Source organism: Mus caroli, chromosome 19 (genome assembly GCF_900094665.2).
Source record: "Mus caroli chromosome 19, CAROLI_EIJ_v1.1, whole genome shotgun sequence".
NCBI lineage: Eukaryota > Metazoa > Chordata > Mammalia > Rodentia > Muridae > Mus > Mus caroli.
Genome location: NC_034588.1, coordinates 56,647,226 through 56,669,556, shown reverse-complemented (window position 1 = coordinate 56,669,556; position 22,331 = coordinate 56,647,226). Strand labels below are relative to the sequence as shown.

The window sequence follows — 22,331 nt, the reverse complement described above, 5'->3', positions numbered from 1 at the left end:
GACAAAGCTTTTTAAAAAAAAAAATCGCTCGGTCAAAGTGAGGAAAAGGAGAAAAACAAACTAACAAACAAACAAACAAAAAAACAAAAACAAAACCCCAACAACATCTTCCTAGCAGAGGAGCTAAGGCAAGCCAGGCTGTTCCCTAGGCGACCATAGAGCCAGAACGGCCGCAGCCGATTGGCTGATCCGCCCGAGCCAATCAAAAGGCACGATGTTGGCGGGGTTCTAAGATGGCCGCCGAGCCGCTGTTTCCTGCTTGGTAAGTTCGGCTTCGCGAGGCGCGACTTGGCGGCAGGATTCGCGGCGGCCTGTCGGGCTGTGTTCCGAGGCAGGGTGGGCGGCGCAGGAGTCGGGGCGGCTCGTCCTCGCAGATCTGCCGAAGCGGGCTTGGAAAACCCTGGGTTCGGGCGGGCGCCGCTGGGCTCCGGGGGCGTCGTGAGGTCCCGGGCCAGCGAGGAGCGCGGAAGCGGGCACTCGCCGTGTCCACACAGCAACTGCGGCTGACCAGAGCGAGGCTCGCGGCTCGCCGCCCCGCCGGTGTCCCGATGCGAGTTCTGACGCGGCTGGAGAGCTGAAGGTGGTGCGGCCTCCCACCCGGTGAGTGCCGCGGAGTTCCAGGTTGTCGGTGCGGGAAGGGGTGTGCCTTTCAGAGCCACCCTCTCAGTCTTGAACTTTGTAAGTATTTGTACTGTGGCATGGATTGTGTGGTTTAAAATCTTTCCACACAAGTTAGAGAGGGTCCCGAGGAAAAGTGGGTTCCAAGCCTTGGCTGTAAACATTGTTTTAATTCAAACTCACCCATCCTTAAGATTAAAAAAAATACAAAAATAATTTATTTGGAGTATATCTGAACTGAGGCCCCTGACTCTCCTCGGGTTTTCTGTGTCGTTTTAAGAAAAAGGAACACATTTCCTAACAATAAGTAAGACATTTACATTAATGTTGATAATCTTAAGCCTAAAAGTGTGTCAGTTAACTAGTTCCAAAGTTCAGGAACTATTTATTATGTTCTTATAGGTTAGAGGATGGCAGTTATAATTATTTTACAAATAGGATTAAATTTAGATGTTTGTGATTATTTAAAATCGAATACATAAGACAGCCACTTGATGGAAATGCAGTTTAAATTCTGGCATAGTAGAGGCAGAAAATTTGTTGGATGCGCAGATTTTATCCTTTCTTTGGGTATCGCTTGTAACCAGTTTTGCGGTCTAGAAATTCATTTCTCAAATCTCTAAATGTGACTTTCAGTGTGCTACTTAGTATAATATCTCCCCATTTTTCATATGCAAAAAGCGCAGAAAAAATTATTAGTAAAATTTGCCTAGATTTGGCCTGTCTCCCAAATCTTTGTCTCCAAGAATTCGCCACCAACTTTGCCCTCTAAAAAAGTTCATAATTTAAAGCTGTCAGGCGTAACTGGATCACAGCGATTTTGGCCAGTTGTAGAAAGGGTTGCTGTTAGTTTCTAATGCGTGTTGTGATGAAGATCAGTGCCTGCCTCTTGGTTTGTGTGCGGTGTGTGACAGGTCTGCCTTGGTTTTCTCCTGCTGCTTGTCTGTCTTTTGTTGTAACTTGGTTTCCTGCCCTTTTTCAGTGGCCCCTGTGCAGAGCCTCTGAAAACTGATCATCTGGTGAGGTAGAGGAGAGAACCTGCGTTTATATTTATCAAAGAGTAAGGCAGCTCTGTTCATTTAGGACTCTGAGGCCATTAAGATCATAAACATTTTAAAGGTGTGTGTGAGACCATCGCACTGGTATCTGACCATACCTTCATTTTAGAGCTTAGCAAGAATGGAGACCCAGGCAAATACAATGGCCTGCTAAGGATGGAAGTCATCTGACTTTCAAGACTATTTTTACCTCTATAACTAGTCATTTACAGATCTGACACAAACTAGAACTTTTATAATTGGTATTTTTTTTTTATCTCTATAGTTTCTGTATCTGAAAAGATGGTATTTACTAAATCCTTTTTATTTATTTATTTATTTTTTTAGAGAATGAGGTATATAGTCAACATCTCTGGTAACAGGTAAAGAATATGCTTTACTGGATTTAGGGTTTCTTACCTAAAGGTAGATGATACTGTGCTACCAGGGGGAAAGTAAAATACTGGATTTTTTTTTTTTAAATATTGATAATTAGCTTAGTGACTTTCAGTACTTTCATTATAAAACTTCTTAAGAATACATAGATTACCAGGTGCTGAACCACTTTGTTCTAAATGCATTGCTTTCTGCCAGAGTCTGCTCAGTAATGGTTGTGGTTGTTTTACGAGGGTGAAAGAAAGCCCTTTTTATTTAGACTTAGAAATTCAGTTCATAGCAAATGATGTCTGCCCAGAACTAGGAGATATGTCCCACGTTGTCCACAAAATAGTTTGTACATGGAAAAAATCCTAACTGCAATGGTGAAGTGTTGGAAATGAAGAAGTGATATTTCAAACTTGAGAAAAAAGGAAGGAATGTGGCTCATTTACATCTTCCTGGAGGATATGATTAAATTAAATACTGGGTTACAGGCTAAAAACTGAAAGCTTACAAGTTAATTCATTTTCTGTGCTATGGGCCTGGCTGTAATCTACATAGAATTGAGTTTCTGTTTGTCTGGTATTCCACATCTTTTTAGAATGGCTGAGTGAATATTCTCAGAGACTAATCTAGGATTTTTAAAGACATATAACCTGAAAGGAATGAAAGAGACACTTCAAAGAATTAATCGCCCTTCTGAGAATCTCAAACAGGAGTAACAGGAGGCCAGATATGACGCCAATTGGAAAATGTATGAATGACATGTATATGCGGAAAGACAGTGTCTTCAAACAGGAGCCCAAGGCAGAAATTACCAGTTAGCCTCTCCATATTGGCTAGTTTATAGTTGAGCTGCTGCTTAACTGGACTGATGTGTTGGGCAGGCTCGTTACCAGCAGTTTACCTGTGTTTATCAGCAGATACCTTAATTTCCCTTACATCTGTTTTTGTTTTCCTTTTGTTTTGGGCCACCCCGTCCCTCAGTATCATGGGAAACTGATATGTGGCTAAAGATTTTAAGGGACTGAGTTAAAAAGCAAACAAACAAACCTTATTTGAGTTTTGTAGTATGGATTTGGAGGATCTTTTAACTTTTCCTCTTTCTTCAGGTCCATTTAAGAAACTGTCAAACCAGGAAAATACAGTATCAGCATATTAAATGCCTTATCAGCAGTCAATAAGAGTAATTTTGAGAAAGTTCAAAAAGCGGTGAAAACTAGGTAGCTGCCTGAAAACTGATGAGGAAAAGATACCTTCTATAGGGTACCTGAGACCGCTCTCCTTGGGGAATCACATTTGAATGCCCAGAATACAGATTGTGAAACTCCAGATGAGCTCAAACAGAGGCCTGCCATGCTATCTAAGGCCCAGGCAGAGTGACATTTCCACGCTGCGGTGTGGATTCTGGTCTGTGAAGCTCCTGGTTCTCTCCTGTGTGTACTTTGGTTCCTAGACTCTTGAGAGTATCTAGCGTGCAGTGAACTGCCATGGGCAGTTCTTCTATAGCAGGCCCCAGGCATGCTTTAAAAATGCCTGAAATTGTTAGTTTTAACATCCTCAACTAGATAACGAACCTAAAGGTGATGCAGATGCTTTGCTACGCTGTTCTCCTCGCTGGCACATTTCACAGTGTATCTCAAGACTTCATTCATCTTGTCTTTTAAAACCTAAGACCAAGCTTAGAGGAGATGAAGGTTTTATAAGTCAAAACACATATAATCTGGGGTCTCTACTTTGAGCTGAACATAAATTCTGGATGGAAAGTTACACACTGTAGTTTAGAGCAAACCTTTATAAATGAGAAACATTAATATTTGAGTTTCATTCATTGTCTGATTGTCTGCCTCTTGTTTTACTGCTCTATTCAGAAGGCCAAGCACAAGGTTATTCAGAGGAGCTTCGTGTCAGACTGCAGATCAGGGTGGGAACATGATTTGTATCAGTTGACAAATGAAACACTACAAATATTAGAAACTTCAGAGGTATATATGGGTTCTTCTTCCATACTAGGAGTGATAAAAATGCATTCATGGCCACAGAAATAATAGCAAGAACCACTGAACAGTTGTTTTTTTCTTTTTCTTTTTGATGCTGAGTTCAAATTTATTTATTTATTTATTTATACTTTAATTTTAACACTAAACGTTGAGCCCCTAGAACCTCCTGAATGCTGTGGAGTATTGTATCTCATTTAATCCTCAGACTAACCAGTGTGATTATCCTGTGCCACAGATGCAGAAACTGAGGATCAGGGTTGTTAAGTAATTTACTTCTTCCTCTAGAGGAACTGGAGTCAGGAGTCCAGTTGAGTCTTCTTAAAAAGCAAGAGAATGTTTCAGAAAATCAGATACTGATTAACATATCCTAAAACACAAAAATACTGCTTCTTTGAATCTGAGGAGGTCCTTAAAAGAAATATGTAATTCAGAGTAATGCAGAGATCCTGATACCTGTGACCTGCAGAGAATGAGGACACCCAGGAGAGCTTTCTGTTCTTCACTGATGATGAAATAGGAGAAATGCAACCAATTCGGGCTCAGTTGTATGGAAAAAATAGGCTATATTATGGAGATCAAATGAAACTTTGATAATCTTTGCACATGATTACATGAATTCTAAAAGTCATTTTCATGAAACTTAATGATTATACCATTGGGCAATACAGATAATGCCAAATACTATGTTAAACTTATTTCCCAAATACATATATTGTTACTCAAGAGAGCTGTATGCTTGTTAAAATTTTAGATTTATATTTCATTTAGTTAATTTTACCAAACTGTAAAATTTAAAACTAGGATATATTCTTTTACCTCCACACTTTTAAAAATGTATTTATTAATTATATTTTTTCACATTTATATATGTGTATGGGTGTGGGTGTCCATGCCATATCACATAGATAGAGGTCAAAAGACATCTTGCAGTTGTTTCTCACCTACCATGTGTGGTGGAACTCAGGTCGTCAGGGCTGATGACAACAAGCACCATTACTTGCTGAGCCATCTTGTTGGCACATACTGCTACACCTTTTAAAATACAGATGTACAACTTAGTTTTTTCTTTGTTTTCCTGCTTCTTAGACAACATGCCTTTTGAAAGTTATATATGCTTCAGTGTAGATGACGCATCCACCTTTACTTTCTTTTGTGGGCACAGTGAGAAACATGCTATTTTAAGCCTTAAATTAATTGTGATGTTTCACGTGTATAATTGCAGCATTTAGGAGGCTGAAGCAGGAGGGTCTTCAGGAATTCTTGGCCAGCCTAGAGTAAGGCCCTTTCTTAGTAAAAGAACAAAAAAAATAAAAAATTAAAAATACATTGTTTTAAGTTTCTACTGACATTCTTGAGCCATGAGTGCTTTACTGAGTGTCAGAGGCAGAATAGTCCATACTTAAGAAAATCAGGGTTCTGTTTTATCCATTTTAGATTTTAAAGTTTAAATTGGCTGTCCTTAGGTCATTGGCAGACATATTGGTCTCCTGTGGTATCTGTTAGTGGTTTTAAAATAGTTTCCATGGCTACTATTTGAGTTTGTATTCATCCTTCCCTTTCTCCTATTAGAAGAAAAGATGTGGAGTGGGCTGTTACCTCCTGGACTAAATGAAAGTGATGTTGAATCAGATTCTGAGGATGAAATCAAACTAGAGAACCCAGAACCTTCAGAACTTAATTTACAGGAAGATGGAAAGACTGGCAGCAGTACGAAGCCAGCAGTGTCAGACTTCCCGACAGGCCAGCCAGAGACGAAGACAGAGGCTGATGCAGATGCATATGAGAAGTGTCCTTCTGGGATTCCCTTAAACATGTGGAATGTAGGTTTCCCTTTGTGTGGTTAGGAAAGTATGCATGTTCATGTGTTCTCTCTGTGCTGTGGGCAAAGTATGTTAGGATACAACAGACAGTAGAGGGGCCTCAGAACAGATTCTACTGTTGGATACTAGTTGGATTCTAGTTTTATTTTACATAAGTAGAAGTAGTAAAACCTTCATAGGATTATCTACTTCATAGGATTATCTACCTAACATGATAAATGAGTTTATTTCTTTATTTCTTCCTTTAATTATATGAGTTATTGAGCTTCATTCTCCACTATCAAACAGCTTATATCAAAACCAGTGAATGCCCCAATTCAGCTGAGAGTTGTGAGGACTAAAGTATTTCAAGAACAGAATTCCTTAGTTGGTGGCTTTAGAAATGGCAGAGCATAAGGATTTTTATTTAACACGTCTGTTCCTTTTTAAACTGTATGTTTATCTTCAGTCTCTCTCTCTCACACACACACACACACACACATCTTTTCTCTTTTTACATAGAAATTTCAAGAATTGCATAAAAAAAATTCTGAACAGAAAAATTCAACGCCAAGATTCAGACAGAAAAAAAGAAAACGCTCCAAAAAAGGTGTTTATTTTTAAATTTAGATTGTTAGTTGTGCTAACTCTTAAGTTGATTAATTGAATTAATTTCTTAAAACATGATTTTGAAATAATAGCTGCATAATTAAGTATTGACACTCTAAATTCCTTTTAGGCAAATTGAAGAATGAAAAGGAATCTCACAGGTAGGTAGATTTTAAGTAGTTACTATTCAGCAGTGTGGTAGAATTTTCTAGATTGCTGCACTACTTACCTTTGGTAATGATCAGACATGAGAAGTAGTCATTGAAGTGTAATTATTGCAACCAGTTAAAAATAGACAAAGTAAAAAGAGCCATAATTTATGTACATAGAGTTAATTATCTTCTTGCAGTGAGCAGTCCTCAAATGAGACCCAGTGGGAAGAGCTTACTCAGTATTTTGGAGCCAATGATAGATTTGAACCCCCTGTTAAACAGAAAAAAGTTGAGAAGGTAAGAACCTTTTATATTTATTATATTTTCCACCTTAGCTAACAGGACATATTTTTGATAGCTATGCCTAAAATACTAGTTCATTAATTCATATAATTAGAAACTTAAAATGTCCTGTTGTGTACCTAATAAATAGCTATCTAGTTTAAAACTGTTCAAAAGTATAAGTTGTAAAAATATTATTGTGAGAGCCTCACTCCCTTTGCCTTAGGTAGTGAAAGAAAGCTATTGTAAGGGGCCATCTCACTGAAATGGTGGAGTGTGGTGAAAGCCTTTACCTAATGACCAATCTGAGGCTACTCAAATGTAGATGAGGACTCTAGAGGAAGGGTTAATGTGAGATCTGTTTGTTTTTCGATGAGAAGGTTAGATTGGCTGGACTGAAGTCAGGAGGAGGAGGAGGGTAGCTCAAGCCTCAAGATAATACTGTAGAACAGACATGGGTGGGACCTCAGAGACATAGGGAGTGGGTTTTATTTGCAGTGCACTTGGACTTTAGAGAGTGACATGGTCTAACTTATGCTTAAAGATTCCCTGACTGTGGTGGAGGATAGGTAGGTGGTGATGTAGTGAAAGTGAATGAGAACAGCAGACTCAGCACAAGATAACGATCCTGAGTGAGAACGGTGTGGATGACGATGGAGAAAGTGCAAGTGCTTTGCAGTTTTAATGTGAAAGTATTTACCTTGCATTATTAGGTTTTTTTCAAGTGATGACACACACAATAATTCTAGTTAGAAAATTGAGAAAAGTTAGGAGGAGAGAAGATTTAGAGTAGGACCTATTCAGAATTCATTTTGGGGCAGGAGTGTTAATCAATCAGAACACAAGAACAGAGTGACTAACGACTGTAATGAGGTGGGGGCTCAGAGCAGTGTGAGTTTGTGGTGTGTATTTGTAGTTGTTAATCTCTGGAAATGAAGACAGGCCTTGAAGGAACAAAACAGGTATTCGAGGCTATGGAGGCAGTATTGGTAGGGTCTAAGCATGAGAATCTGGTTCTCCTAGGGTTAGAGGACTAAGGGGGCTGTGATAACAACTCTGTTGTTACCGTATGTTTGAAGTTGTATAATCCCAGGACTGCCTAGATAAGACTAGCTCTTATTCATGTAGAATTTAGAGTTTGTATGGAGTTACAAGAATTCTTCAACCTATCATTTGAAGAACTCCATCTTAGCACCTAGCACTTTGTCTCACATGCATTTCTGTCAAAACAGCAGTTAAAAGTGTGAACTCTGTTTCACAGAAATTGCTGTGAGTCTGTCTGATTGTAGTCACAGGTGCATCCATTGTGTAAGTTTAGACTCTTCCTGCAGAGTCCTCTGCATAAGTGACACCTGGCGAGGAATGTTATGGGTCTTCTAACCAGGGAAACTGTTATTGGCCAGGCTTATATTTAGCCAGCGCTTAATATTCTACAAGTAAATGCAGACATGAAAGGAAAGGAAGGATTTAGTGCAGCTGAATGACTTCAGCGCCACTCGGGAGTTGCCTGTGATTGCATGCCAGCAGTCTGCACTCACTCCTTAGGTTGGGGTCAGGGTTTTACATGATGCTTCCTTTTGGGATCCTGCCGAGGTTTCTACTGTGAGACCAGCAAAATAAATAAACTTTAAAAAAAGTAAAAGCAAAGTATCCATACTGGAGACACCACGATAAAAGCTCTGAATACATGTAGTAAGTCCAACAGATAGTTAGGAATCTGGTGAGGACTGTGCAGACACGTGGTGTGGTGTAAACAAATATGGATTTCCAGCCTAGCATTTACTCTCTGGAGCAGAGGCTGATCTGTTACCAGAAAGTCTTTATTTTGTTTTCACTCAACCCTCAAGAATAGTAAAGCAAAACAAAACTTCTTAATCTCATGTCTATCATACCCTCCCTTGGAGTCCTGCCAAGCCAAACTGATGCTCAGCCCAGAATGTGTACTGTAACACTGCTGTCACCTGCTTGCCAGACCATGTAGACACGCTTGTAATTTTTTTTACATATAGTCTTCCTAATATTCAATGCTGTATTAAAGTGTTCTTTGTATTAAATACAGATGTAATAGATATCACTAATTATGTAATTAAAGCATGATTATTTCAGATTTACATGGGAATTTCTGAAGAGTAAATTGTACTCATTTATCTTACTATAAATGTCTCAAGTATTTCGTAGTTGACTCAGTTTTATTAATTAGCATCATTGTTGAAGTTGTTTGGGTATATCAAATGGACACTGGTCATGAAAACTAAAGGTTCTTTTATCATTCTTTTTTTTTTTTTTAAAGAATTATTGTCTTTGTTTGTTTAAAGTTGTTCATGAGAGGAAAGTGCTGTTATATAGATTAGGTTTTAGGTTTTTTCAAACTTTTTTTTTTTGTGATAGAATGCTTATTCCATTTAGACCTTTATGTGGAACTCTAGGACATAGGCTAGATCAAAACCTGACTATTTTGAGTGCATAGGGAGGCAGGCACAGGGGTTTGGGAAAAACTTCATGGAGTAAGAGTCACAGTGTTTTTTTATGATCCTGTGATGATTTCTATAGGGAGGACAAGTTTTAGCTTCATAAAATAAATGAAGAAGCAGAAGGTTAGTATTACTTGGCTTAAAAACAAATAGTAGGTAAGATGTAAGACTTTAAACTTAAGTCATTTGCCCCAATCTGAGTTTTTCTAAAGTAAGTTTAGTTTTTAACTTAACTAAGTTTTGTATGACTTATATATAAAATAAAAAAAATCATTACATGTGACTTCTTAATATATAACTTAGGTTTATATTTATATGTTGCTCCTTCCTCTTCTCTATGGAAAAATCGTATCATTTTGCTCTTAGATATTTAAATTCAGTCATAATCAAATTTAAGAATATAATTTATTTGTATTATGCTTTAGAGATTGGATATATTATCCAAATAAATATTTAGGAGTTAGATTTATGTAAAAACACATTCTGATATTGTTGGACTTAAAGAGCTTTAGACACATATTAAAAGGAATCCTTCATGTGCACATGTAGAGCGAGTCCCTAAGCCTAGTGCTCCTGAAATCCTACATACACATTTGCTGTTATGCATTCTTGACATCTGTAGGACAGCTTTATTGATTAGAGGTCATTTGTTGTCTTATACAACATAATGCCTTTTGGTAAAATTTCCACTTGTAGCTAAATTGCCATTCCTAAACATTTCTGTTCTCTGAGTTTTATCCTTAATTCTTATTCAAGTAAAAAATGTCAAGAGTACTGTAAGGCACTGCAGTAGCCTACAGCTCCAGCTTCCCTTCTGGTATGGAAGATTCTGTGTAAGTCAGGACTACTTTGGGGCTCTTCCTGAAAGTCCAAAAAGCTTGGAATCTTAAATCCTGCTTGGTGAAATAACTTACTATCCTAGAGTTGAATTCTTGAGTCTAGGTTCTAAGTCCCTGAAGTCTGTAACCTCACTGGAAAGTCATCTTGATATCAGAGATAAGAACAATATTTAATATTTACTGGATGGTTGCTGTATTTCAGCAGTTGGCTAAATAGTTTAGAGAGCATGGCTTTATATTGATTTCAGTGAGAGAACTAGAGACTCACTCTAGATTGCTAAGTTCCTGAGTGGAAGATTTACTTCATTTGACTTTCTCAGCAGCATTCAAGGCTGAGTGCTGTGAACTTATGGTCTTATGGTGATGGGCATGTATAGTAAAGGAATTTTGAATGTATTTGAAATGCTTATTCTTAATAGATACAAAATAGAATAAAAATTTTTTCAGAGCCCAAAGAAGCTATTCTGTTTTACTTTTAGTAAAATATAAGTACAAGCCAGGCACCATATGTACGTGATGCCTATAAACTCAGTCCTCTGAGGCATGAGTAGTGCAATAACTTTACAGTCAACCTGTGTTTCAAGATATTTGATGACCTTGTGAACCCTGAGATTGTGCTATTTACTGAAAAACAAAAACAAACAAACAAACAAAAAAACCAAAGAACTGTTTCTGGTTGTGTTGTGTTTCAGTCCTTAGCACACACCTTTAATCCCTTTGTAATACAGACATACCCTTAGTACACACCTTTAATTCCAAACAAGGGAGGTTTGAAAGCTTGAAAGAATTTGAAAGTGTCTAATTGAGTGACAGAGTGACAAATTAGAGGAGTCGACAGAATGTGATATGCCCAAACTCTCACGAGAAGAGAGGAAAGAGAAGCTACTTAAGGAACAGTGCAAAGAGGGAGAAGAAGCAGTTTTATTAGGACAGATGTATAGAGAGAGATTGAGAAGAGAGAACACAGGAGGGGACAGAACAAGCCAGAGGATGAGAAGGAGCCAAAAGATGAGAACATATTGCTGCAGTTAGTTTGAGACCTAGCAGAGCAAAAGCCAGAGGCCAAGAGAGAAGCCAGTTTGAATCAGCCAGTGTGGAAAGGAGTTTTGAGCCAGAACAACTGAGTTGACCAGCCAGCCAGAGCTTAGAAAGAACTAGGAAGGAGTTAGCATATTCAGCAGTACATCTCAGAGGCCGAAAGCATTCTAGGCTTAGATAAATGGAGGCTAGAAGCTTCCAGGACTAGGCCTAGGTTAGCAGATGGAGGCAGTAAGCCTCTGAGAAGACAATTACTTACTATAGGAGGATAAAAGATACTTTTACTTTTACAAACATGGGGTACAGTGTGGGACCCTGTCTGAAAACAAAACTGGGAGGCAGAGAGAGGGAGGGGGGAGGGGGAGAGAGAGAGAGATTGAGATTGTATGAAAGAAGGAAAAAATGCAAGAATCAGTTATATCTTTTAAAAAGAACTGTTATTAGAGACAAAGTTGAAATTGTAATAGAAACTTAGGATTTTATTTCTAGAAATAAATTTTGTTCATTTGAGCCAATAATCTTACTGCCTCTGGGAATCTGAGGCTTAAGAGTAAACACACAGGACTGTGACCACATTTCTTTTGAATGCTTAGAGGAATGGGGACTGGTTGAGTAGGAGTAAGGAAGACTGGTAATTTTAACTGATTCCTTTATTTGATTTTGAGACAAGCCCAGATTGGCCTTATACTTTATTAGGTAGCCCAGGAGGATCTTAAACAACTTCTTTTGTTTATTTGTTGTTTATTTTAGACAAGATCTTGTTACTAGCTCTCTCAATGTACAGGAACTGACTATGGAGACCAGGCTGGCCTTGAGCTCTGCCTCCCTTTGTTGGGATTAATGGAATGCACCTTCAAGGACCTTGAACTTCTATATCTACCAAATGCTTGGATTACAAATGTGTGTCACCTTTATACTAGATTAAATGCAGTGCTAGGGATCAAACCCAGGGTTTTATTTATTCTAGGCATTACTACTAAGGTATGTTCCCCAGCCTGGTAAAAGTTCATCTTTATTTAAGCTCAACAATTTATAAGATTTTCTATGATAGAGGAGTTTTGTGACATTCATTGCTAAGCTATAGCTCTATGTACCAGAGGAACATAAACAAGTTGATTCTATAGAATGGTTCAGTACGAGGACTTATGAAGGTCTTGGGATCTATAGGTTACTCTGGGCACTATATACAGGAAGGCAAGAAGCCTAGATAACTGGAAGGGAGCACAGGTACTGTGTATAACATGTGACAGTCTTAAGGGGGGATTAGTAGACAGGTTACTAAGGTGGAAGAGTGGAACTAGTCTGGGTGATTGCTTGGGTAAACAATGAATTGAGGTTTTCTGAGACCTCAGACTTTGTGGTACAAGAAAATTAAATTTGATATTAATGTTTATTTTATCTGTCTCAGAGGCATTTGAGGAAATCTCTATTCTGCAAAGGGAGTAAATGCTATTGTATTAGCATTTTGTAAATAAATAACTTCATTTCCATAATAGATTAAATATGAAGTTCTAAATGGAGACTATAAATTTCTAATTGTACTCTCCTGAGAGCTAAAGGTAAAGATAACCTTGAACCCTGAAGAGATACAGAGGTCAGAAAAAGTGTCAGATCCTCTGGAACTTGAGTTCCAGGCAGTTGTGAGCCACCTGACTTTGGTGTTGGGATCTGAACTTGGGTTCACTGGAAGTGTTTCGAGTGTTCTTACCTGCTGAGCCATGGGTCGAGTCCCAAGAAATATAGTTTTTATTTGTTGCAGGTAAATTTGTATGAGCATGACAGTGTGGGATCCCTGTTTGATTGTAAGAGCATCATCATCTCCGTGTAATTGTCATGGAATTCTCTCAGGGCTGCAGTATAGGTTGGTTCCATCTACTGTTAATGCAGACGTGGATTACCGCACTGCAGCCTGAGTGCACTGTACTGGCTGAGTGACTGCCTCCTGTGTGGAAGGAACTGGGTGCAATTTGGGGATACTCCAAGCTAGTTACTGTACATAGAGTTTGCCTTTATTGGACATAGAACCCAAGAAAGGAAAAAGTGAAGCACATCAGAGAAGCACATCTAACGGGACAGATACAAAGTTTAGTGATGCAGTCAGGAGAGCAGTATTGGTGTGGGACATAAGGAAAGGTGGCAAGGTCAGTAAGTAAGGCAGCATACAGGGTAATATCTGATAGAAGCCTGAATAAATTGGAAGTATATTTTTAAAGGAAGTATGTCAGCCGTGCTAGTAACATTAATACGATGGCACATGTGGCCAGAGATTAGGAAGTATTAGCACTGTTCTAGATGAGGCTGAGAAAGAGATATCTAGATAAACCTGTTAGCCAGGTAGTTGATCTGCATTCTGGTACAAGATCCTTAGCTTAGCTTTGCATAAAGTTTGTGAGAGCTGGTGCACAGACCTTACTTGGAGTGGCACAGGCCTCAAGTACACTGTCAGAGCTTCCAGAGAATGAAAGGTATTTATTTGTAAAGAGTCTGCCATAGTATTTGCATGAGCCTGAGAAGAATTCTGCAGACATACAAGACAAGTTTCTGGAGATTGTACAAGAGTAGAAACCAGGCATTAGAATCATGTAGCCTGAGTCAGAGATAACAAAAGTCAGTTTAATGAAAGTCTCCAGCTACTGTGGGAAACTAGTTGACCACTCAAGTCCTTGGATGGGTTGTGATAAAGATGTCAGGTGAGGTACTCCCTGGCCTCTGCTTCTAGTCTTCTTAGGTAGGTTATGTTGCAGTTACTAAAGTCTTCATCTCAACAACAGTACAGGAGCAGAATCTCCCTCTCTTGACAGCTGTAGTCAAGCACTTACTGCAGGAAGAGCTTTCTTTTCCCAGCACTTTTGCTGTCAACGTTAGGAGGAGGAAGTTTGTATGAAGTCCAAGATTCACTGTTGAAATGAAGGAATGGGAGGCAACTGTTAAGATAAAATTGTTTTCTAAGAAGTATATATTAGATAACTTAAAACTTTCGTGTTCTGTAGTAGCTACTCACAGCTAGACCTTGTTTATATCTGAGTGTCTTTTGATAAGTGTGTAATGAGCCCTACCTAGTTTGGTAATTCCGTGACATTAAAAATTTTGATTTCTTGAAGTTTTTTTAGTAAAATAAAATATTCCATAGGAGAATAAAATAATTATTTGTTGCTTTCTTCTCTGTATAGTAGTCAGCATAGCAGACCTAATTGAAGATGGTGAAAGGCTATGGAGTGAAGTGTTGAGCTGCAGGAATTGGGCTGTAGTTGAGAATTCAGACTGCAAACCTGGATGTGGGTGGCTTTACACCTTACAGACTGATGTCAGCCAAGTCAAGTAACTGATGGCTATTTCCACCTCTTGCAAACAAGCTAAAATTTCATGGAGCTGTAAGGATGCAAGTGACAGCTTTTGTAGAATAAGCTGTGGTTCTATCATTTGGTGAACACTTCATAATGTTGATCAGTTGCTGTCATTAACATTATTGTTACTAGGGAATAGCAATCTCTGGTTCCACCTCCCTCCACCCCCAGTCTGAATTTGCATCTCCTTTTTACTGTTAGCTTGAGACATTTGGGGACCTTGAGTAGCCACTGAATTTATGATGTTTCAGAAACATTCATAAATGGGAATTGATGCAAACCTGTGTAGGGTTATTGAAGGGGCTGAATGGAAGTGGCATTTGCTATAGTCCTGTGACAGCCTTGGTTAGCAAGTGGTTGATTTTCTTTCCTGTTCATGATTCGAGTTTTGTTTTGTTTTGCTTTGTTTTTTTGTAGTCAGGCCTTGAGAAGAGGATCGACCAGGCTGTGGAGGAGTGGGATGTTGAGAAGGCTGAGGAGCTCAGCAACCAGCTAGCTACTCGAGAGGTAAGTCACACTCAGTCCAGCTATCTGTTGCCCTCATACTTTTCTCCCATTCTACTCTTTATTTTGAAATCTAGGTTTTATGTTGACTTTAATGCTTTAAATTTATTCTGGTCTAAAATTTAGGATGAAAATTATGCATAATTGATATTTGCCCTTAGTTTTACCTGGCCTATGGCAGATTTTTTGCTTTATTTGTTTTTGAGGTTGGTGTTGTTTTTCAGGTATGTGGTGTCTAGCTCAGTTTATCCTCATTGGGGGCAGCTATGTGTTCTGCAGTCACACCCTTTTGTTAGTCCTTGCTTACAGTCTCTTACTGTAGATTCTGTACATACTGCTCAGTCTTATGGGGTTTCAGCTAATTCTCACATAGTCTGTAGTAGTGTAAAATTAAATATAATTTAATATGCTTCTGACTCATGTCCTTGGAGGTGGGGGTCCTATAGACCTGTCACTCATACTTAGTGCATTTTCCTGATCTATAGGTTTTTTCTTTTTATAGGCAAAAAAATTAAAAATCTATCCTAGTTTTTATTCTTAGTACTTGATTTCCTATCTCCTTAGCACATAACACTCCTTGGTGTTTAGTCACATAAAAATCATCATAACTCATCTATCCATATTGCTGGTTATTTCTTAGTGTTGTAACTCACAGACTTTTTGTTTTGTTTTTTTCTGTTTTCCAACCTGAAATGAGAAAGTTCTCTTTCATATTATTCTATGGAATACTGTTGCCTTTACCAATCATCTTTTGTCTAAAAATCCACCATTTATGGCCATTGTGATTGTGTGTGTGTGTGTGTGTGTGTGTGTGTGTGTATGAATTTTTGCTGGTTATTAGCTGCAACCCTTAAAAAAATCTTATGGATTTTTATGTATGGATTAGACAAATTCAAAAGAAAGGCTGAAGGATGATTCCAAAATCATCTGAAAGATGTAAGGATTTCAAATTTATCCATTTAAAGTCTTTAAGAATAATTAGTCACAATATTTCTGTATATATCTATGTAGCTGAGTGTAATTGTGTGTGACTGAGTAACTGAGTAGCATCAAACACACTCACAACTCTGTGCAGATTCTCCCACTACTTGTCTCTAGAGTTCTTCATCTGCATCTGCTTTCCACCCTTCTTAGACAGCAGGCCATTTGCTTGTGCAGTCAGGTTCTGTAGGTGTCTCACGTAAGTCATATTTGTATGCTTTTGTGTCTGGTATATTTCTTTAGCATAACATTTTTAGAGATCATTGTGTTGTAGTGTATGTCGGAATGTGTGCCCATTTCAAGACTGGTTGCCACTGTGTCACATTTCGGGTATTGTGCCATTGTTTGTGCATTTAGTTGCTGGTAGACAATGCCACTGTTTAACTATAGTGAGCTTGCAACTATAAATATGAATATACTAGCATCTGTTTGAACCCCTGTTTGAATGTCCTTTATATCCAGAAACAAAGTTGCTGCATTATTTAAGAAAGAAAAATGCATGTGAAGCATTTGGTATGTTTTTAATTTGTGAGGATGCTGTGACTCAGCATGCCCATCAAAGCTTTGACACAGTTACCTTGTAGTTGAACTTTGATGAAATATTGTTTGTATTTGCTTTTTTCTTATATTTTACTCTTCCCATTTTCTAATGCTCCTTACCCTTAGCTTAACAGTTGATATATTTTATTTTTTAAAATGCTGTATTTTGAATCAGTGGGTGTGGCTCTTGTTTGATTCAGTAGTATTTCATCTTATTTTGGAAGGGAAAAATAAAAGTTCATTTAATAAAATGAACTTGAAGATGTGTTAAATAGTGCCACAAGTTCAGCAGGACTCCCTGATAGCTGTTATCTGTGGCTTCTTCAGTGTAAGATCCCTACATGTCAATCTGTGCTTTATTTATTTATTCTTATCTTTATATGCTAATCTTTGCTTTCACTCAACAAACATGTGTTGGTGGTGTGGTACTTGGAACTCATCCATAGGTATGCTGTTAGTAGTGGCTTGGTTTCTTAACATTAGAGTTAACGCCTAAGATAACAAGGTTATACCACTTAGTGAATGTCCCCTGCAGAATTTGACAGGGTGGCCATGGACACCTGAGAGAATGGTGGCGAGGAACAGTGCTTATGGACTTGGACAGAACTTAAGAGATCTGTACCACGGCTCTAAAGATTCAGACTGAGGAGGGCATCAGGATGGGACTAGGGAAGAGTGGGATCCAGTGAGGTTGAAAGCACATAGGGCACTCATAGCCAATCAGCAGGTTGTGACCTTACCAAGTTACGGGTTTAGAAGCTGGTGGCAGCTCTGTGTGGATTGGGAATGAAACCTTTGAACAGTGTCTCGTGGGTGGCTGGAAAGATTACCGGACTGTTTGATGTTGGTTTTGATTGCTCTTTTGGGGCGACTGGACTGTTCTGGTAAAGCTCAAGACACAACCTAAGAAAACCGCCAGGACTCTGGTGTGTGGTCGCTTGCTGGTTTTTAGAAACGCTGTGTGCTTGTCTTCATTCACTCTTCAAGGTTACAGGATGCAAACTAGTATTCTCCTTTCATCCATCATTCTTTGAGAAACCCAAGAGTTATGTACTGTGTGCTCTCTTCCGACTACAGAGTGCCATAGCAGACTCCTTCCCTCATTCAGTTGCCTCTGACTTTTTTGTCTTGGTTGAGGAAGAAAAGGCAAGGCAAAGCATAGGTTATTAGCCCTTCTACTTGAAACCAGGAAAATTTTGAGAGAAGTATGTGTTTCATTGCAGGTTCTGAGTTCTTTTTAGCAGAGGTTTATTTGCTATTAAGGACATTGTACAATTTGAGGCCATGGAAATCACTCAGTGGGTAAAACTGCTTACTGTACAAGCATGCAGCCAGCGCTTGATCACAGGACTTCATGTGAAGGTGGGAGGAGACTAACTTTACAGAGTTATCTTCTGATCTTCATACACAGCAAATGACCCCAAACTCACACCATACACACCCATATAAAAACATTAATGAGAAAAGGTGCCAACAAGTTGTTCAGTAAAAGACCTGAGTTAGATCTCTGGCACCAGCATGGTAGACAGGGAGAACTGACCTAGATGTGTACATTCTTACACACACTAAATAAATAAATAAAATTGAACTTTATAAAGAAGAAACTTGTAAAATTTTCAAAAAAAAGTTTTTCTTTAATCCATATACTTTAAATTTGCATTTCTTCCATTAATTTGCATACTAGCAAAGGTATATCCTGTCCTCTAACATTGTACTCTGTTGCTCTCTTCCTTTAATTTAGAATAGCTGCTCCTCCTTATTTTTCAAGACCTTGTTTTCAAAGAGAGGCCAGTTAGTATACACTATTCAGTTTTGTTTTGTCTAGTATTTCCTCATGAGGAGTCACAGCAGTAGCCATGAGTCCTTCTCAGACTCTCCAGAGGCACATGCCATCTCTGTTCCACTTTTTGATGGTTTGACTTTGATGAGAGTGATAGCTCTGAGATTTTCCCCTTTGTGATGAATAAGTACCGTTTGGAGACAGAGTTTGAGGCTACAGCACTCCCATGTTATACTTTAATCTATTTCAGCATCTGTTGCTGGTTCTTTTATTGTGTTTTTTTTTTTTTTTATTGTAAGTTATTACTGTGATTGACAAATGACTTTAGATCTTTAAAGCAATGATTGACTTTACTTTAAAAAAAATTATTTTGGTATGTGTGTGTTCATTTGCTCACAAAAACCTAAGTGAATATAGGTGCCCAAGTTGGCCAGAAGAGGTGTCAGATCTCCTGGAGCTGGAGTTGTAAGAGTTGTAAACTGCCTGGTGTGGGTGCTGGGACCTGAACTCTAGTCCTCTCTGTGAGTACTCAGTGTCAGTGCTCTTAACTTTGAGCCGTATCTCCAGCCCCTCTTCACAGTACTTTTATTGCTTGGCAAACCAAGATTACTAGTTAGCTTAAGTGTGTGAGGTATTATAGATTGTTTTCTGAATCCATATCAAATCTCATGAATACGGGCAGTTTCCTAAATGGTGTGCTAGGTTGGGAAGGAATTGCGTGCAGTGTTGTGTACCAGCCTTGTGTTAATAATTCCACCTTGGCCCTGGTGAGCTTCCTTGCAATGTATGTGTTCAACTACCTGAAAAAGCATTCAGAGCTGTTCCTCTAGGGTTTTAGAAATGGGGATTTTCTTTGAGGACACTGGGATTGTAGTTTGCTGTCTTCTCATTTTGCTGTTTTAGAAGTTGAAAATTTATAATGCTGATTAGGCATTTTATTTCAAGACTGACCTTTCCTGTCATACTGTATTGCAAATGAGATTGCTTTAGAAAAACTGTTTCAGCAGATGTGAAGATAACATTGTTCTCAATTGTTCTTTTACTTTGAGACATATGTAAAGCTTTGTTCTGGTATTGTGTTAAATGAATTCTGTTCAAAAGAAAAATGAGTAATTTATATCTTGGATAACTGAAAGGACAGCTGGGTCATGATTGCTATTGTGACACAGATTCAGAAAGATGCCAGTGCTGTGCCCACTTTTGGAGCACCCTTCAGGAATGTCCAGTCAAGAAAAGCTTTGGCAGAAAATATTGCCATCTTTAGATTTCTCATATTCATCCCTTAGTCCAGTCTCTGTGATGATGAGATGGGATTTTAGAGAAGTGTGAGTTTGGGGCAGAAACCTTCTATGAATAGAGTGTATGTATGCTTGGTAGGTGTCCTTTTGAAATTCAGGTAGATTGGTTTTTAATAACAGCACCGTTTGCTTTTCTCAAGAAGCAGTGACTGGGACCTGCTGATAAAGCCTTTGCTCAGAGGCACAGACCCCAGAGTTCTCAAAGCCCTTTCCAGCCATAGGTGAAGCTCATTTTGATGTTTAACATTTAAAAGCCTGTGAAGCGAGTAGGGCAGCATCAATTTTGAGAAAAATGAAGTTAAAAGTAGAACCGTGTCTGTGAATAGACCTTGAAAACATCCCTCAAGAGAGTATGTCAAAATTAGGCTGTTGGTGCGCTCTCATTGTGACACAGCAAAGCACGTAATTTCCCAGAAATGTTTCCCTCACATTTGTGATGACTGAGTTTGTGTGGGATCTGGTTTGGGGGAAGAGGGTGACTTCAGTGTCTTGTGACAGGCCTAAGTAAGCTGGGCTGTCGTTTCAGGGTTTGCTATGTAGCTGCAGACTGCTCTGAGAATGCTCTTCCTGCCCCTCTGCCCATTCCATATTTGTGTTACACTGATGAAGCCGTTACAACTTGGGAAAAAAAGTTTCTTTCTTTAAACTCTGTGGCATGACTGAACTGACCCTGACTTGGCAAGACATTCTGTTCATTGACTGTGATCCTTGAAAATAACATCTTCCACCTTTTACCCTCAGCTGTCACCTGACGTTCTCATCCTAAGGTACACTTCAGTCATAGAGACCAGTAGAAGCAAATTCAGTGCTAAAGCCTGAATGTCAGCTGGAGTATTACACATTGTAAAAAGGACTTTCTTCTAATCTTTTAGCTTGTGGAGATAAAAATCAACTTCACTTGGTAGTAAAGCAATGTTCCTACCTTCAGATGAGTCACTGCTCCTTTAATTAAATATATTCCTCAGATATACTTCAGTCTATCTGTCCAGTATCAAATGGACAAAATGGGCCGGTTCCTGTTTTCATAAATACTCTTTTGGGAGGAAATATCATGAAACTAAGTTTCTGAGTTAAAACTGTTCATATTCAGTGCTGAACAATATATTCCAATTAGCCATTATAAAAATGTATTGCTAGAACATCCAGCCCTGCTAAAGAAGGTCAGGTCCTTTCTTTAGTTATAAATATTGCAATTTCTAGCATCTGAAGAGTGGGTAAAAACAGTAAAAATACAGTATGGATTTTATGTGTGTGTGTGCGCGCATGTGTTCACACACACACACACATACACACACATATACACACAAGTAAATGCATCTTTATTCCAACGAATATTTTACATTTATGGAAAAGATATTGTTGCACTTAGCCAGAGGTATGTTTGACAAATGCTGTCAACCATGAGTTTTCTCTAAAAGCAGGACATTTTGTGTGGGTATATGCAGATTCTGGCAAAATATATTTTGTGTCTTAAATACTGTTGTGCCTTCCAGTCCTGACTTTTTCTTGATTGACTTCTTTTAGCACCATTTTCTTTTTAGTATATTTCATTGGTAGATTGGCAGTAGGAAAGAGGTTAGGGCACTGGGGAGAAAATGCCCTCTCAGGGAATGGGCTTTTGCTGCTAGGCAACTCTACCAGCAACTAGTGGAGGTGGGAGCTCTGTCCTTTGGATGGTATGTGTCTGCTAAGGATCATCCAGAACTGAATACTTTGGTCATCTCTCAGTATTTTTCATTCTCAGACATTTCTCTGTGTTATCCTCTTGTCTGCACATAGTCTGAGGTGCTTTAAAATAGTAGCCTTAATTTTTTTAAAGCCTTACTCTCCTTAACTTTAACAAATAAGTCAGTTGTTACATGTAGAGAATGTAGCACAGTGCATGGAATAACATTGTCTGACTGGGTGAATTCCTTTACATTTAGTTTAAAGATGTTTTCCTAACCATAAAAATCCTGCAGCTTTGAAGACAGAGCTTGTTGGCCTCAGAAAAGTAAGACTGGTATTTAGTGAAGGGCATCTCTCTGTGTTTTTCAGGTGTGCTCATTCACATCTCATTACATTGTGGATGCTTTCTTAACCTCTGGGGTCTGGCTGGGTGTTCACCTTGAATGGCACGCTGTCTTAATTATGTTTATCTGTGCTTTTAACTAACCTTAAAAAAGATTTCAGATGTTACAAGTCTAATTAAAGAGACAGACAAAGCACAGTTTATACTGTAGATTTTTTTTTCTGCAGTTCAATTAATCAGCATGTTTTCTCTTTTAATTAAAACCATTTTAGTAAATTAAAGCCCACAGCAAAACACATATATAATTTGTTTGTAATTAGCTCTTAATTGGTGGTAGTTGAAGCTTAGCACCCTTGGTTTCTTTCTTCATGATTGCCATTTTATTAGCAGCCAGTCATTAATTAATCTTTTTCTAATTAGCTTATAAAACTGTTGATGGCACATTATTGTAAATGTGATTTTAAGTTCAAAGCTTGTTAATAGGCTTTCTTACTTAGAAGAACAGAGATAAAGAAATTGCTGAAAACAGTACTACAGTTCTTTCAAAAAACTGTCTTTCTTATGGGGGCTGTGTAAAGCATCTAACAGCTTATGGTTAATTTTTTAATGCCTTTTTCCTCTTTATGAATGGAATAAGTTGCTTGAATATA

At 38.4% G+C, this 22,331-nt stretch overlaps 1 protein-coding gene across 4 annotated transcripts in view; it reads left to right on the top strand.

Annotated features, from left to right (window-relative positions):
• The first annotated feature begins 206 nt into the window (after positions 1-206).
• Positions 207-22,331, top strand: part of Fam204a (family with sequence similarity 204 member A) — a 28,952-nt gene continuing 6,827 nt past the window's right edge. Inside the window, exons 1-6 of one of the 4 annotated variants that reach the window (XM_021151987.2) lie at positions 207-678; positions 5,603-5,853; positions 6,355-6,442; positions 6,572-6,602; positions 6,791-6,890; positions 14,985-15,074. In XM_021151987.2, coding sequence (XP_021007646.1) covers positions 5,611-5,853; positions 6,355-6,442; positions 6,572-6,602; positions 6,791-6,890; positions 14,985-15,074 — 552 coding nt within the window. In that variant the 5' untranslated portion in view covers positions 207-678; positions 5,603-5,610. The remainder of the gene's footprint in view (positions 679-5,602; positions 5,854-6,354; positions 6,443-6,571; positions 6,603-6,790; positions 6,891-14,984; positions 15,075-22,331) is intronic. The other 3 variants (XM_021151989.2, XM_021151988.2, XR_003835573.1) reach the window with 3 other exon arrangements.